This window comes from Camellia sinensis, chromosome 1 (assembly GCF_055761805.1).
Source record: "Camellia sinensis isolate YWXY chromosome 1, ASM5576180v1, whole genome shotgun sequence".
Lineage (NCBI taxonomy): Eukaryota > Viridiplantae > Streptophyta > Magnoliopsida > Ericales > Theaceae > Camellia > Camellia sinensis.
In genome coordinates this window covers 175,978,956-175,995,900 of record NC_138961.1, presented here as the reverse complement: position 1 = coordinate 175,995,900, position 16,945 = coordinate 175,978,956, and the positions used below count along the sequence as shown (strand labels likewise).

Genomic DNA, 16,945 nt, shown 5'->3' with positions numbered 1-16,945 from the left:
ATGTCAGGAAAATATGCATTTACAAATTAATGAAAAACTAAGAGTTTACTATGTAGACTAGAGTATACTATTGGGCCTGTGGGGCCCACTACGGATCCCGTTTCGATGATCCAAATCGTTTAATATGTAAAGTTCGTCGAGTACTTTATACTTGCAAAAAAGTCACGTTGATCAGATATCGATATCCCCTTGATCGGACCATATTTTTGTTAATAATTTATTTTTAAAATCATATTTACTATTAATAAAAATGTGTTTCAACAAAGGGGTTACTGATATCCAATCAACGTGATTTTTTACAGGCATGAAATACTCAACGAGCTCTATACATTGAACGCTTCGAATTATCGAAACGAGACCCGTGGTAGGCCTTATGAACCTAATAGTACGTTCCATTTCATGCAGTAGACTGGAGAGAAGTGTCTTCGTTACAAATTAATGAAAAACTTTATTACATTAAAAGTCAAACTCAAAGTTTTCATGAGATTAATATTTATTTTTGAAGTTGTCACTGATTTGTTATTTCTCTAAAACTAAACTCTACAACAAGGTTTTGGAGTGATCTATTTGCATCCCAAAAATCATTAAGTACGTCCACTTTCTCGGTACTATTTATTAAATTATTTAGTGTTATAATTTACTCTCAATACACCCTATGTTTTTTCCCAAATTATCTTTCAAGACAAAATCATAATATGTGGTACATCCAAATAATAAACAAATCACGTAAAAAAAGACTTTCTCCATCTCTTCCTCACTTCTCAGCTATGATAATCAATTCAATTTCTGATCTTCACTCTCACCTCCTCTACTATACACCACCTCCACGGCCACCGTCATCACCGTCATCGCCATCCCACCATCACCTCTATCTCCACCTTTGTCCCATCACCACTACCACCAAATGAAGAAGAATATTTTTTGAAGAAAAAAAAATTCATAAAAGATGTTTTCAGTTAAAAAGTATTGGGTTCGAATTGGTGGCTGATTAAGGTTGGGATTGTGAAATTCTAAATAGAAACGGCTCGTCTCAATACTTCATAGAAAGAAAACAAAAACAAAAACAAAAAAAAAAAAAAAAGAAAAAGAGAAAGAAAAGCAAAATGGTTTTTGATTTTGCGGAAGCAAAGGGTTCATATACAACAAACCTCGAGGATGCATATGATGAACAAAAACTCTTCTATTTTGTTACATCAATCTGTCCCTTGACAAAAACTTTTACTTGAGTTTCAAATATTTTTTTTTTTCTTCAGAGGATTGTTCTGTTCATGTTTTGTGGGGGTGGATTGAAGTTTTGGAGTGAGAAAAATGATGACGAGAAAACAATCGAAACTTGGGAAGAAGATGAAAAGTCTTGAATATGAACAATACGTATAAATGATTAGGGTGCATTACGAGAAATATATATATATATATATATATATATATTTTATTTTGGGGTTTAATATATATTGTCCTTATTAATAAATTTATATTAGAGTATAATAGGAACTAAAATTTTAAAATTTTATTTGGACGTACTGAGTTACTACTTGAGTGCAAATAGAATCACCCAAGGTTTTGCGAGAGGTATGGGTTTAGAAATGTCTATACCTGCGAACTTGGGCTTTTTAATAAGATTCCAATAACTCTGGCCTGGTTCGGCCAAATTTCATGATATCTATATATAAGAATGGGATTTTTGGTGAAACCTCCCTTTTTGGGCCTTTTTATTAGGGTAAAGGATAACCCAATCAATTTTCTTTCAAAAAGCCCTTGAGTAGGAAATGCCTACCTTAATAAGGACATTTTATAATTTTTATTTTTTTTGTCACAATATTTCCCTTATATATATAGTATCATACGTTTGAAAAATTTGCAATCTGAGCTAAAGATCTCCCAGCCGATGAAGACGATCTCGAAATCGATCATACTTCACAAAATCGATGAAGACGATCTCCAAATCTGAAGATCTTGCAGTCGAACATCTCTCACTTGTTCAACAATAGACGATCTCGCAGCCGAACATCTCTCACTTGTTCAATAATAGACGATCTCGCAGCCGAACATCTCTCACTTGGTGGCCGATGATCAACACTCTCAATTAAACGAAAGTTTCATTGAGATTTGTGATTGTTGATCGAGTTGTAAAGGTTTTTCTTCTCAATTAGGTATGTTGATTTGTTAATTAATTTTTTTTTATTTTTGTTTGTTTTTTTTTTGATTTATTTTTGTTGTGTTTGATCTGATTTCGTTTGACAGAATCAGAGTAAAATTTTACTCCGGTTCTATTGCTGTGCCTTTTGTTTCAGAGAATAAGAGTAAAATTTTACTCTGATTCGATTGCTCTGTCTTTTGTTTCAAAGAATGAGAGTAAAATTGTACTCTGGTTCTATTGTTCTGTTTACAATGAAAGTAAAATTTACTCTGGTGTTAGAATGACAGTAAAATTTTGATTATTGAGAAGATAGGGGAGATATGTTCTTTTAGCTTATGCGTTTTAGTTATCAATTTTTAACTAGCAAAAACGTTGCACCAAACAAGTTCATTATCTGCAAAAATTTTACTTTTGTGCAGAGTAACATTTTACTTTTATATTCAGAGTCTAACATTTTACTCGTTTTTCAGAGTAAAATTTTACTTTTATACAGAGTAAAATTTTACTTTTAAATTCAGGGCGTAACATTTTACTCTTAGATTCAGAGTAAAATTTTACTCCTATGTAGAGTAAAATTTTACTTGTAGATTTGTTTTGTAACATTTTACTCCTATATCAGAGTAAAATTTAATTTTTATGCAGAGTAAAATTTTACTTTTAGATTCATGTTTCAAGTTGTGTTGGTGACACACTATATGAGTTGTCAATCTTTGGCAAACTAAATAGTAAAAATTAACTCTAAAATATAGTACAATGTTACACTAAATCACAATAAAATTTTATCAATTCAAACTAAACACAAATTGTAGTGACAGTAAAATTTTACTTTGATAGTGACAGTAAAATTTTACTGTTAATTAATTGCAGATTTGTAAAATGGTTCCACCTCTGATGTTGTTATGCAAGTATGGTGATCGTACCATTGTGTTCAAGGTTGTGTCAAACTGCACGTTGAAGGATTTAACTGATTTCTTAAGTTGTAAATTGAAGAAGTTTGACAATAGTGGTTGCATACTGTTATCGTACTGTTTGCCTGGACATTCGCAATGCATGATTGATGATGATTCTGATTTTCAGAATATGTTGTCGCTTGTTTATCCCCTTGGTGTTGACCGGGTTGATGTGACTATTACTAAAATGGGCATTTCAAATGAAAAACATGGAGTTGGAGAATTAGAGGACGCTTCTGGATCCAACATTACTGATGATGAAATGGATTTACTCCCTATGTTTTGTCAATATGAAGAAAGGACTTTGTTGTCTTGTGGACGGGTGAATGGAATTACTCATGTAGGTCAAAGATTTATTGAAGGTGCAAAGGATTTCCGGACTGCATTATGTAAATATGCCATTGAGATAGGATTTGAGTTTGTGTATGTGAAGAATGAGAAGTGTCGGGTCACTACTGTGTGTTCAATGCAGGAATCGAAAGCTTGTTTATGGCGAGTACATGCATCTCTAGAAAGTGCTAATAATTTTTTCTACATTAGGACTCTACATGATGAGTATACTTGTGGAGCTGCAGTTCGTACTTCTAAAAACTCAAGGATGAGTTCAAATTTGGTTGCAAGTTTGGTTGTTAATGAAGTTCGTAGGAATCCCCAAACTCGTCCAATTGATGTTGTGCGTTAATTTACAGATCAATACGGGTTCACCATTACGTACAATCACGCATGGTTGGGAGTTGAGAAAGCTAGGACTACTACTTTTGGAGATTTCTCTATGTCTTATGATGAGATTCGATGGTATATGGATATTGTGATGAGCACAAATCCTGGTAGCTATTTGCGTCTTGACTATAGCCATCAAAGTGGACGGTTCAAGAGGTTTTTTGTTGCATTTAATCCTTCCATTGAAGGGTTTAGGCATTGCCGTCCTTTATTGTTTATCGATGGAACTTTTTTGAAGGGGAAATATAAGGGCACCTTGTTAACAGCTGCAGCGAAGGATGGGGATCAAGGTAGATATTACTATAGTTTATTCAAAAGTAATAAGTTACTTATTCTCAGATTAACATGTTACTGTTATTCTGCGTAAAAATCTACTATATTTGTCCTTTTCGTTTAATATAGTTACTAATTGTAAAATGTTATTTTTCAGGTTTTTTCCCTCTTGCAATGGCAATTGTCGATACGGAGACTACAGACAGTTGGGAATGGTTTGTTATGCATTTGTCGAATATATTTTTGGATGAAAGACCAATTACCTTCATATTTGATTGGAACACTGGACTTTTGGAGGCTTTACCCAAGGTTTTACCTACTGCTTACCACTATTTTTGTCTCCAACACTTGAAGGCCAATTTGAGGGATAGGTTCTCTGGTCCAAGTTTCAGCAATACTTTCAAGAGTAGAATAGTTTTTTTGTTTTCTTCATATGCTTACGCTCTAACAGTGGGATGTTTTAATCAGTGCTTGAAAGAATTACAAGATGAGGGAAAATGGATCGTTTGTGGGTTTCTATCCAATTTGCCCTATGACAAGTGGACTAATGCATATTTTAAAGGAAAAAAATACAGTGAAATGCACTCGAATGTGGCACAGTCTTTCATCCAACAATATACAGTTGGGAATGGTTTCTTGAATGGCTGTCTGTTCTAGTTTTTGATTTGTTTTGTGGTTGAACGGTTGTCTATGGGTGTGATGAGCCTGTAGTTTCACAGTAAAATTTTACTATGTTCAGAGTAAAATGTTACTTTTAGATTAAAATTTTACCTTATTTCAGAGTAAAATTTTACTTTTATAGAGGGTAAAATTTTACTTTAGTGCAGAGTAACATTTTACTTTTAGATTTAGAGTCCAAATTTTACTTGCCCTTCAGAGTAAAATTTTACTTTCATACAGAGTAAAATTTTACTTTTGTCCAGAGTAAAATTTTATTTTTATACATAGTAAAATTTTACTTATTCAGGCTGTAACACTTTGCTCTTAGATTCAGAGTGTAACATTTTATTCTTATTTCAGAGTAAAATTTTACTTTTAGATTTAGAGTGCAACAATTTACTCATCTTTCAGAATATAAAGTAAAATTTTACTTTTATGCAGAGTAAAATTTTACTTCATTTCAGAGTAAAATTTTACTTCATTTCAGAGTAAAATTTTACTTCATTTCAGAAAATATGTTAGTCCCCTTAGAAAAACATTTCCAACCTGCACCAAAATTTACCACAACACACAGACTCCCCTGATGATCATCATGCAATCTTTGTGCAAAAAAAATCTAACAACACAACTACATATATCATCAACATTCATTCCCAGTCAAAACGATATTCATAGCAACATTCATTCCACTTACATTCCCAATCAAAACAAAATTCATAGCAACATTCATTCCAACATTCGTAGCAATATTCATAGCAACATTCAGTCAAAAAAAATTTAAGCCTCTACTTGTATCATTGTCTTCTATCCATAATAACATTCATTCCTAGTCAAAATAATATCATTCTATAATATGTATTAATCACCAAACCACAGTAAAATTCACTAGAACAATAGACAGAGCATGCACTATTTAATACTCTTTTAGTATTCTTTCACTTACAATTACTTTTTCACCGTTCTTTCATTTACAAAAATCGAAATTACATACATCATTTACAGTAGTTCCCCAAAACTTGTCCACATTGTCATCCTTGAGGTCTTAGCTCTTGCCTGCTTTTTTTTTGAGGTTGAAGTGTTCCTCAGTCCATGCTTTTGGATAATCATTCAAAAATTGATGCAATATTGATGCAATAGGCTCATCTCTTATGATTTGGCACATGATATAACATACAATAATTCCACAATCAACACTGTTAATAAAAATTAATATCTTGTTAGATTTAGTCAAATTTGAATACTACCAATTCAAGCATGTAATAGTAGCGTGAAATACTTACGATGTTGGGCGTTGTTGTGGACTATCTTTCACCGAAACCAAGTTTGCAAACTTTCTTCTACCTCTCTTCGTTTTATTGGCCAACTTGCTATCCACATATGTTATCTAACATCATTGCATAATTGTTTGGTCATGATTAAATTCAATAATAAAACAAAGCAAAAAATTACTGTTAATATGATGCAAAGCACTTACAATCTTTTTTGCATCCTTAAGGTAAGGATCTTCTCTGTTGTCTCTTGTCCTTAAAGAATTGTAATGTCTCCATTCATCAAGTTCAGTGTCAAATACAAGAAGTGTCTAGTGGTAGGGATTTTCTTCTTTTTTGTTCCCATTGGAATTCATGCAAAAATGAAAGGTATCTATATCCACTCAAATCTTGTTCAAGGACTTTATCAATTAAATGAATTCTTAGCTCTCCATAACCCCATTTCACTAAAGACTGCATTTAATCATATAAGAGTGTCATGTCTCAAGTTGTGTTGGTGACACACTGTATGAGTTGTCAATCTTTGGCAAACCAAATAGTGAAAATTAACTCCAAAATATAGTACAATGTTACACTAACCCACAGTAAAAATTTATCAATTCAAACTAAATACAAATTGATGGCTTACCCAACAAAGTCTTGAGAAAAAGAATGATTTATTCTTTTTTGGCTTTTTTGCTTGTTGCTCAATCTCAAGCATTTCTACGAAGCTGTCAATGACCTACAAAAACAAAAATCAATTAAATATATTTTAGTTATTAAAGTGAACACTAGTCATTGAAACTTGTATGACCACTTACATTATTTGCAGTATCACCATCTCTCAGAATTGCATCCACATCATGCAATGTAACATATACTCCATTTCCTGTGCCGGACCATATGATTGCACTAGTCATAAAGTAAAAAAAATGTTGATTAACACGTTGCAGTTTGATAACAGTAAAAATCTGTTGTTTGATAAAATTTAAACGGTCTTACTCTGTGGTTTCCAAATTGTAAATCTTGTTCAGTATACACTTGTCATTCTCATCAAGCAATTTGCATATTGCAGCCTTATCTGGAAACAAAACCCTTTCAACTGGCTTTGGTTGGCATAGAGGCAAGTTGTCAACACAAATCACTTCTTTTGATATTACTTCAATTGCTTGTTTTGTGGCCTTTTTTTTTTCTTTGCCTCTCTTGGCTCACATTCAAAATCAGACATCTCTTTTTTCTTCCTCGCCTTGATTTTGATTTTCTTGACCATGGATGTTTGCAATGGCTCTACGACTATAGGTATTTCTTTCAATGTAGTTTGAATCCCAAAGTTTTACTCTTGTTCTACTTCTTTAGCATGTGGCATTTCTTTAGAAGCAAAACCTTGGGTAGCCGCATGAACTGCATTTTCTTCAATCTGTTCAACCAACTGTTTATTTTCAAATTCGAGTACTTCAAACTCCTTTCTCAGTTTGTCCATTTCTTTCTCTGTGTTGCTCATCTTTTCCATCATTTCTTTTGTTTTTGCCTCTTGATCCTCTTCTATTTTTTGCATTGTTTCTCTCATTTCCTGCAGTTATTCAACCAACGCCATATTCTCACTTTTCAGCCTCTTGTTTTCCTGTTGAAGATCAATGAAGTCCTTAAAAGGTTGATCATCTCCTAAAGCTTCAGCTCCATGATCTTCATCTTCTTCAGTCTCTAAATTTTCCTCTATGTTTAATGTATCTTCTTTAGTCTCCAAATTTTCGTCTATGTCCAATGCATATTCTTCATCATCATTGCAAATGAGTTCCATTTCTTCTCTGGAAATGAGCTTCAGTTCATTGTGACTTACCTACATTTGAAAATTAGAAAAAGAAAAGAAGACAGCAATTAAGCAAACTTTAACCACAAGAGTAAAATTTTACTCTGTTTCAAAGTAAAAGTTTACTCTGATTGTAAGTAAACTTTTACTCTAATTTTAAGTAAACATTTACTCTGTACAAGAGTAAGTAAAAGTTTACTCTGACTGTAAGTAAAAGTTTACTCTGATTTAAAGTGAACTTTTACTCTGACTTAAAGTAAACTTTTACTCTGTTCAAGAGTAAGTAAAATTTTACTTTGACTGTTAAGTAAAATTTTACTCTGATTTAAAGTAAACTTTTACTTTGATCTAAAGTAAACTTTTAATTTGTTCAAGAGTAAGTAAAATTTTACTCTGACTGTAAGTAAAATTTTACTCTGATTTAAAGTAAACTTTTACTCTGATCTAAAGTAAACTTTTACTCTGTTCAAGAGTAAGTAAAATTTTACTCTGACTGTAAGTAAAAGTTTACTCTGATTTAAAGTAAAATTTTACTCTGATTTAAAGTAAACTTTACTCTATTCAAGAGTAAGTAAAATTTACTCTGACTGTAAGTAGACTTTTACTCTGTTCAAGAGTAAGTAAAATTTTACTCTGTTTCAAAGTAAAAGTTTACTCTGATTGTAAGTAAACTTTTACTCTGTTCAAGAGTAAGTAAAATTTTACTATGTTTCAAAGTAAAAGTTTACTCTGACTGTAAGTAAACTTTTACTCAGTTCAAGAGTAAGATTTTATTATGTAAGTATAATTTTAAGCAAAGTGAACCAGTAAGGCTGAGTTTAGAAAGATGATACCCTTTCGGGCTTTAGTGTTTGCAATGACCTCTTCATTAGCTTTTTCCTCAATGTTGATAAGTCCCATCGAAGGAGCCTTGGACACAAATTTTTTCCTTGAGGTTGAATGAGGGTAGTATGCTCGCATAACCAATACTATAAAATAAAAAATCGAAATTAGTTAATTCTCTAAAGATAGATTGCATAATATTTCAAGTAGTTCAATTTACTTACCAAAAGAACTACACATCCAGTGATATTTTTAGGACCTCCTAATGAAGAATGGATTGAAGTAGTCAACGTGGATGCAACTGCAGTCGACCATGCATACGAATTCATCATTTTCAAATCTTCTAAAAGGGCGACAAAGGCCCATCCAACTGTTAGACCAGTTGTTGGTAATAGCAAAGTCGCCACAACAAATAAACACATTATTCGTGCAACATCCTCAACATCAACTCTCGTTGTGCCTTCCAACGCATCTCCTAATGCCTCTCGCAAACTCTTTACAGATATTCTTGACATATTACGAAGCCTTCTCTACACAAAAGGTGATTCTTGTTTCTTCCTATATGACACATCTACTTTTTTCGTTCTCGATTTTATCCCAAAAATCAAAGTAACGTCACTGTCCCGTATATCACATGTTTTCCCCCCAAGCTTAAATCCCTTTGCATGAAAGTCATAAGATTTGATCATATTCATGACATTATCATCAACTTTCTTGAACTTCTTTAACACCACATCATCTTTCTTCCAAAAACATTTAAACAACATCCCAAAAGGTGTTCTCTCAAGGGCAGTAATGTGTCTTTTAGTGAACCTTGTGTCTCGCATTAGGTTTATCAATGAAACAATATTTGACCTATATTGTTTCATATAGTTCTCCCTCTTCCATACTCCATGTACAATATTCAACTTCGAAGGACTTTCATTACTATTTTTGCTCTTTTTTTAGGGACTTTCTTCTTTTGTATAACCGTTGGTGGAACTTCAAAATCATCATCATCATTATCACCACATTTCCTTCTTGTAACAACCATTTTAAAACACTAAAAAGTTTCCCTATATCAACAGTGTAACATTTTACTTTAAACAACAATGTGACAAAACAAATAAGCACTAAACAAAATGGACAAGCATTGTAATGAGACAGTAAAATTTTACTCTGTTTGGCAGTAAAATTTTACTCTAAAAAATTCATGAAGCAAGTGAATTTGAAAGTATTGAAATGACAGGACCAAAACACTACAGAAATTAAAGTGTAATGTGTAAATGCTAGAGTTAAAGTAAAATTTTACTTTGTAATAAGTAAAATTTTACTCTCGTTATAAGCAAGTGAATTTGAAAGCATTGAAATGACAGGACCAAAACACTACATAAATTAAAGCGTAATGAGCAAAGGCTAGAGTTAAAGTAAAATTTTACGTTGTAATAAGTAAAATTTTACTCTCATTATAAGTAAAATTTTACTCTGATTGGAAGTAAAATTTTACTCTGAAAAATTCATGAAGCAAGTGAATTTCAAACCATTGAACTTGTAGGACCAAAACACTACATAAATCAAAGCGTAATGAGCAAAGGCTAGAGTTAAAGTAAAATTTTACTCTGTAATTCCGAAATACCTAAATTAGTTTTCAAAATTTTTAAACTTAACATTCTCACATGATTTAGTAATTTAAAGTATTTTAAGATAGTGATAAAATTTTTAGAACAGAAGATCCTTAGTATAACCAAAAATCCCAAATTCTACTCACCCAACGTAATCTTATACACCCCTCCCAAAATGAAAACAAACCCAGACAGAGTTCACAATATCGAAAAACTAGCAGAAAGAGAAAAAAATCGCCTATAAAATGTGTGTCCAAGAGAGAGAGTAAAGCGTAATGCCGAGTTTGATTCGAGCACAAGCGACGAACCTGTAACGTTGCTAGGGTTTCAACCAACGAAACTGTAACCAAGTAGCTCCAGAAAGTGATAGTAATGAGACTCAGAGAAGGGTTTAAGAGAGAGAGTAAAGTGTAATGCCGAGTTCGATTCGAGCGCAAGCGACGAACCTGTAACGTTGCTAGGGTTTCAATCGACGAAACTGTAACGAAGTAGCACCAGAGAGCGAGAGTAATGAGACTCAGAGAAGGGTTTCAATCATTGCTAAGGTTTTCGAATGATGATATTCAGAGGAGATAAGGGTTTTCAATCGATGAAACAGAGGGAGAGGAGAGAAACGATGCAATTGTTTCATATTTCCCCACTTATATGGGTGGGCATTTCAGTTAATTCATGCTATTTTTTTAATTGAGGGGCTTTTGGGGCCATTGTTTTCATCCGTGGGTTTCACACAAAATAGGCCCCATGGAAGGGGCTTTTCACAAAAAATCCCTATAAGAACCTCTTTCATTTTGTTGGCTTTTTACTTCTTTTTTTATTATTTTTATTTTGCTCTTAGCTTGTATTTCTATTTTTTGTTTGGTCCTTTATTAGTTTGTGGAATGACCTTGAGTGAAGGATTTTTAGAAATTATGCAAGGTTTTTGGGTCAATTATGTAAGGGTTTCGAATTTCCTATTTTGTCCATGGCTTGTTTTTTAATTCTCCATTTTGCCATTTTTTGGTTTCTTTCTTTCTTTTTTTATTTTATTTTATTTTATTTTTAATTTTTTTTTGTTTTGTTTTGGTGGAGTTTTGACGATTATTTTGGAAAAATCAGCTTTCACAGAGGTATCACTTTTGGGTAATTATATTTACATATCATACAAACTCTCAGTACACATCACAAATGGTGTTTGGATATAAACTTTTAAAAATTAATAGTTTTGTTCTATTTCACTAAGTTTAATGATATTCGGCATTTATTTCAATTAATTCAATATTATTTGAGATTATTATCCCAAAATAAGATTTTTCTTCTCGGAATTGAATAGACTACAAGATTAAACAAATCAAATGTTCATATTGTAGAATTTGTTGAGCATATCATCTATAAAAAATTTCAAATTAATCGGATATGTTTTGAATTGTTTAAAAGAACTTTATGCTATTTTTTAAAAATAAAAGGCCTTTTTATCCAATAATTGGAGAAAAAAAGGAAAAAATATGAGAAATTTTATTTACACATGACATCATACAAACTCTCAGAGGTGGAAAAAAACATATTAGGAAAAAAATGACAAAGTAAAAAAAATTTAATTTTCCAAAACTACCCCTTTTGAGTAATTATAAATATAATAAATTTTGAAAAAATAAGGACATTAGGGGAAAAATATTTTGGAATTTAAATTTAAGTGTAATGATTGTATATGCCCCTTTACAAAGTTGGAATCTCTAAAAGGGATTAATAAATTGAGACGGGGGAAGATAAATGTATACATATGGATAATGCTATAGTACACACCAAATAATCGTTCTTCTTTAACCTCTATCATTGAATTAAAATAAAATTATTTTTCTTTAAATCTCTACCAAATGATTATTCCATTATATTTTTCTTCCATCAAACAAACACTACTTTAAAATAAAATCAAAAACAATTTTTTTTTAAAAAAATAAAAAAATGGCCAACGCGCCCATGCCTTGCATGTGCCTACCTACCCAGTATATATATATATTGGTTCAAATTGTTTTAGACATGAGCCCAATCCAGTCCGGCCGACTCCCTAATGACACTAGGAGACCCAATCTAGTTACCAGTGCACTTATAGGCCAGTTCTAATAACTAAAATTATTTATTTATAAGTCCTTCTTTTTTATATTCTTAAAAAAGTGTGGCAGAGAAAAATAAACATTTATTACTTATTATTGTATTAAAAAAGTATACAAAAAGTCTGTCATAAAAATTCGTAAAATCAAATTTATTATAAACCTTGTCACCAACACTTGCCCAAAAATGAGCAAAAGGGAAATTATAATTTCCTACAATGAAATTAAACAGCTTATTTTACTAATTGCCCAAAAATATTAGAAACATTAAAACAGGAGAAATACTAAACGTCACCAATTTTTAGTTCATGGCCCAATCTTGACATGGACTATCAACAATTGAAATAATGAAATATAAAATTACAATAATATCAATCTCTCTTCCTACCCTTCATCCGATCACCGGACCGCTCTCTTAATCCACTGAGCTGCCTCTCCCATACCTCCTTAGGAAAACTTGATCTTCTCTCTTGCATACAAAAGCCACTCCACCCTAATGAATCAACCAAACCCAACTCATAATCGTGATTTCTGCGTGAAATAGGATCTGACAGAGTCTCATAGGCCTCTCTGAGCTCGATAAACCGCCTCGTGGACTCTTGTTTGGTTGAGGGTGGACAGACATCAGGGTGGTATTGAAGTGCCATGGTTCTATAAGCCTTCTTGATTTCGTCAAACCCTACATTCTCAGAGCCAAGAGAAAGAACTTCATAAAAGTTTGTTTTTGGTTTGTGCATGGCCAACTTTTGAGCACTGCATGATATAATTTTGACCTTATTAATCTTTTGCCCACTCCTGCCTTTGTAAACCAATGGAACCGTTGCGCCTATCTTGGGATTCATCTGCAAGTGAATCTCCATTGAGAGAGAGAGAGAGAGAGAGAGAGAGAGAGAGGATTCTTGGGATATGAATATGGAAGAGTAATGCACACAAATAGATATATATCGTAGGTTATTATGTTAATTTGCTTCTAATTATTAACATAGTTTAAGAGTATATTAAAGGGCCAATTATAAAAATAAAGAAAGAGACTATATTATAAATGGGAATCATTGAATGTAGTATTGGCATAAAGTCTGTCTTTGTTGTAGTTGTTTGGTGTTTCCTAACAATTGTCGTGTTTTGCATCATATAAAGCTTTGTCAACTATTTAAATTGAAATGTGAGCTGTACTAGTTATTGTATACGAATTTAACAGAAAGAATACAACACAGAACAGCTCATATTTGAAATATTTTTCTGTTTTACTTTTGTGCAAGTAGTCTTTTGGTAATCATGTAGCTTATCTCATTCTTTGAACTTTAAAAATATTGATTTCTAATGTTAATATGGAAAATTACATCCGTATTCTTTGTAATTTGTTTCTAATGTCAATTTAGTTCTTATAATTTTAATTGTTTTAAGTTTGCACTTAAATTTTATATATTATGTTAATTTGATTCAATTAATAATATCTTTTTAAAAATTAGATTGAAATTAGGAGGCAAAATGGTCTATCCATTATTCTTGAAGACATTGAGAAGTTGATGTTCAATTTGAAATAAACCATTTTGCTTTTATTTTTGTCCAATTTTGAAAGATTTATTAGTCTTTTGATGCATTTTGCCCAAATTATAAGTTGATAATCAGAATCATAAGTTAAAAGCACTCATTTTTCAAATTTTAAATTTTTTAAAACTTATTTAAATTATTTTTGTGTCTTACGATTACAAAAAAATAGTACCAAGTACTATTGCACGGACTCCAAAAATAAAGTATTTAAAAAAATAAAAAAATAAAGCTATATATGCAACATTATAAGTTGCACCAAACCTTATCAATTGAATTAATTAAATTAACACAATTGACGAAATTAAAATTATAAGAATTAATTTGACATAAAAAGCAAATTACAAAGATCATGAGTATAATTTGCCTACAATAATAATAGCACTAAAAATATCAATGGAAATATAATTTTATCAGCAATAAGGAAATAGACATGACAAACAGAAAATTTTAAGTGCGTTCAAAAAAATAAAAACAAAGAAAAAAAAAGAAAAAAAGAAGAAGATAATTTTAAGGGAAAATAATCAATCAGTGTCTGTATGGTTGAAAAATAAAAATAAAAATCAGATTCATGATAAAATTTATAAATTTTGATTATTAAAATTATAAAAAAAATTTCATGAATATGTAATTATTTTTTAAAACTAAACCTGATTTATAATTTTTCCTAATTTTAATTGCTTTCTATTTACAGTGATTTTGCTTAAGAATTGTAATATGGGTATGAATTTAATCTCGATTAAGTACACATTACTAAACCAGTTGATCATTTAACAAATTCCTTATGAATTGATTATCTAATTAAAATTTGAATTGGTAGTACAGATTTGTAAAAATTGTTCAAGTGTTAATTTCAGCCGGCCAATTAATTTTGTTTTTAAGCTTATCCTAATCATAATTAATGCTACAAGTGTGCTCCAGGAAGCTTCGATCTTGTAGATTTTATTCTTACGAAGATTCATCTGAATTATATATCATTGAATTATACATTGCGACATTTGAAAAGTATTACATTGTTTGTTTGTTAATTTTTTTTCCTTAATTAAAACATTATCTTGGTTGAGCTCACAATGTTCCATGACAGAACATAATAGCTTGGATTTTTTTGGTCCAGTTTGGACGACCTAGTCAGGCCTGCCATTGAATAATATATTTTTTTTTTTGGTGAATTACACTAACGGTCCCTATGGTTTGGGACTTGTATCATTTTGGTTCTTGATTTTTCAATTGTGACACATTTGACCATGAATTTTGAATATTGATCCAAATAAGGACAATCAATGATACCATTGGATTTTTCAAGGACAAAAATGTCAATTTGATAAAATATAAACTAATTTAACAAAAATAAATTTCAAAAAAATATTTTTGAATTTTTAAAAATTATTTCTACCCACTAAAGATAAAATTATGTAAAATTGATAAATATTTTAGACATTTATTTATTTATTTTTACTAAATTAATTTTTATTATGTGTTTGGATGATAATCATGTAATGGTGGTTGTTTTTGTTTTCATTAAATTAGCTTTTATTTTTCTAAAAGTCAAACATGACAACAACTTTGATATCATTATTAAACCAATCCATTAAATCAAAAAATCCAAAACTAAAAACATTTCATATATTAAATATATATAGATTGCCTATTACATGATCATCATCCAAACATATAATAAGAATTAATTTGGTAAAATAAATAAATGTTTAAAAGATTTATCAATTTTACATAATTTTATCTTTGGTGAGTAAAAATAATTTAAAAAATATTTTTTTGACATTTATTTTTGTCAAATTAGTTTATATTTATCAAATTGATAATTTTACCCTTAAAATTAAGCAATGGTATTTTCAATTGTCCTTATTTAGAATAAAATTCAAAATTCAAAATTAAATGTATCACAATTAAAAAGTTAAAAACCAAAGTGACACGAATCTCAAACTACAAAGACTATTAATATAATTCCCCTTAACTTTTTTTTAATACGTCTGGAAAGACAATTTATATTCTAGTCTACTATAACAGCTTTATTTTTGGACTCCACTAAAATATTTGAAAATTTCTTCTCCTATTATTATTATTATTATTATTATTTTTTTAACATCTATTTTAAGTCCAACTTTACCTTCATCCTTTCAATCTAAAAAAAGGAAAACTATGCCTTCATCCTAAATTTTTGAAACCTTAACCATCATCTTTTACACCTCTAATTGCTGCAACTATTACCTCAGGTAGCTCCTCTCTGCCTTTCACGCCATTCTCAGCCCTTCTCCAATCTTCTCTGCCACCCCCAATTCCTCTTTGTCCCAAATACCGCCTATAACCCCTTCTCCCCAGATGGTCCCCACCCCCAAATACCGCCTATCGCGCCTCACCAATACACTCTCTCTCGTAGCCCCCTTGCGGTGATGATTCAACGTATAGGCAAGTAAAGTGGAACCCCTGCACAAATGAGGGCATCATCTTGTATAGTTTTAAAATGTTAGACATATGATCAAGTTTACACACACAAAAAAAAAAAAAAAAAAAAAAACTAGAATATAGATATCAATACCATGAAACCTGACTACAATGTAAATGTCAATACCATGAAACCTAACTGCAAAAACCTCTCCTTTAGAATGTAAATGTCAATAGCATGAAACCATGAAACCTAACTTTTTGTAGTCCGTAAAATGTATCCACAAAAATGTACTAAAAATGTGTATATGGCTATATTTTCACAGGTTTTTTAAAAAAATAAAAATAAAAATAGCAAGCAAAATCAAAATTTTCTAATTTTAACAGATTAAATTTGTTTTTAGAATTATTATTATTATTTTTTAAATTGCAAATTGGTGCAACTGGTATCATCATCAACCAATAAAGACAATAAATGAGATATTAATTATTTGTTTCCTACTAATCTAACCATGTAGTTTTGTTAGTTTTGTAGGGAAGGTTCGATGTGAGTAGTGATTAGAGAGACAAAATTATGCTAATGGTCCAATAATGGTGGAATGACTATATGGTGAGTAGTTAGGTGAGGGTGAAACAAGTAGCTCAAGAATAAATGAATGACAGTGCACAAATGGGCAGCATCTCTCCAAAATTTCC

The 16,945-nt window shown here is 31.0% G+C and overlaps 2 protein-coding genes across 2 annotated transcripts; one reads left to right on the top strand and one right to left on the bottom strand.

The window, feature by feature from the left end:
• Positions 1 to 3,859: 3,859 nt before the first annotated feature.
• On the top strand, positions 3,860 to 4,737 carry LOC114320217 (uncharacterized). The gene is made up of 2 exons (XM_028267330.1): positions 3,860 to 4,097; positions 4,238 to 4,737. Exons 1-2 carry the CDS (start codon positions 3,860 to 3,862, stop codon positions 4,735 to 4,737), a joined length of 738 nt encoding a protein of 245 aa, XP_028123131.1.
• A 7,708-nt stretch (positions 4,738 to 12,445) lies between these two features.
• On the bottom strand, positions 12,446 to 13,187 carry LOC114320189 (chaperone protein dnaJ 20, chloroplastic-like). The gene has a single exon (XM_028267307.2). The coding sequence runs from the start codon at positions 13,159 to 13,161 to the stop codon at positions 12,673 to 12,675; it is 489 nt and encodes a 162-aa protein (XP_028123108.1). The 5' UTR covers positions 13,162 to 13,187; the 3' UTR covers positions 12,446 to 12,672.
• Between the last annotated feature and the right edge of the window lie 3,758 nt (positions 13,188 to 16,945).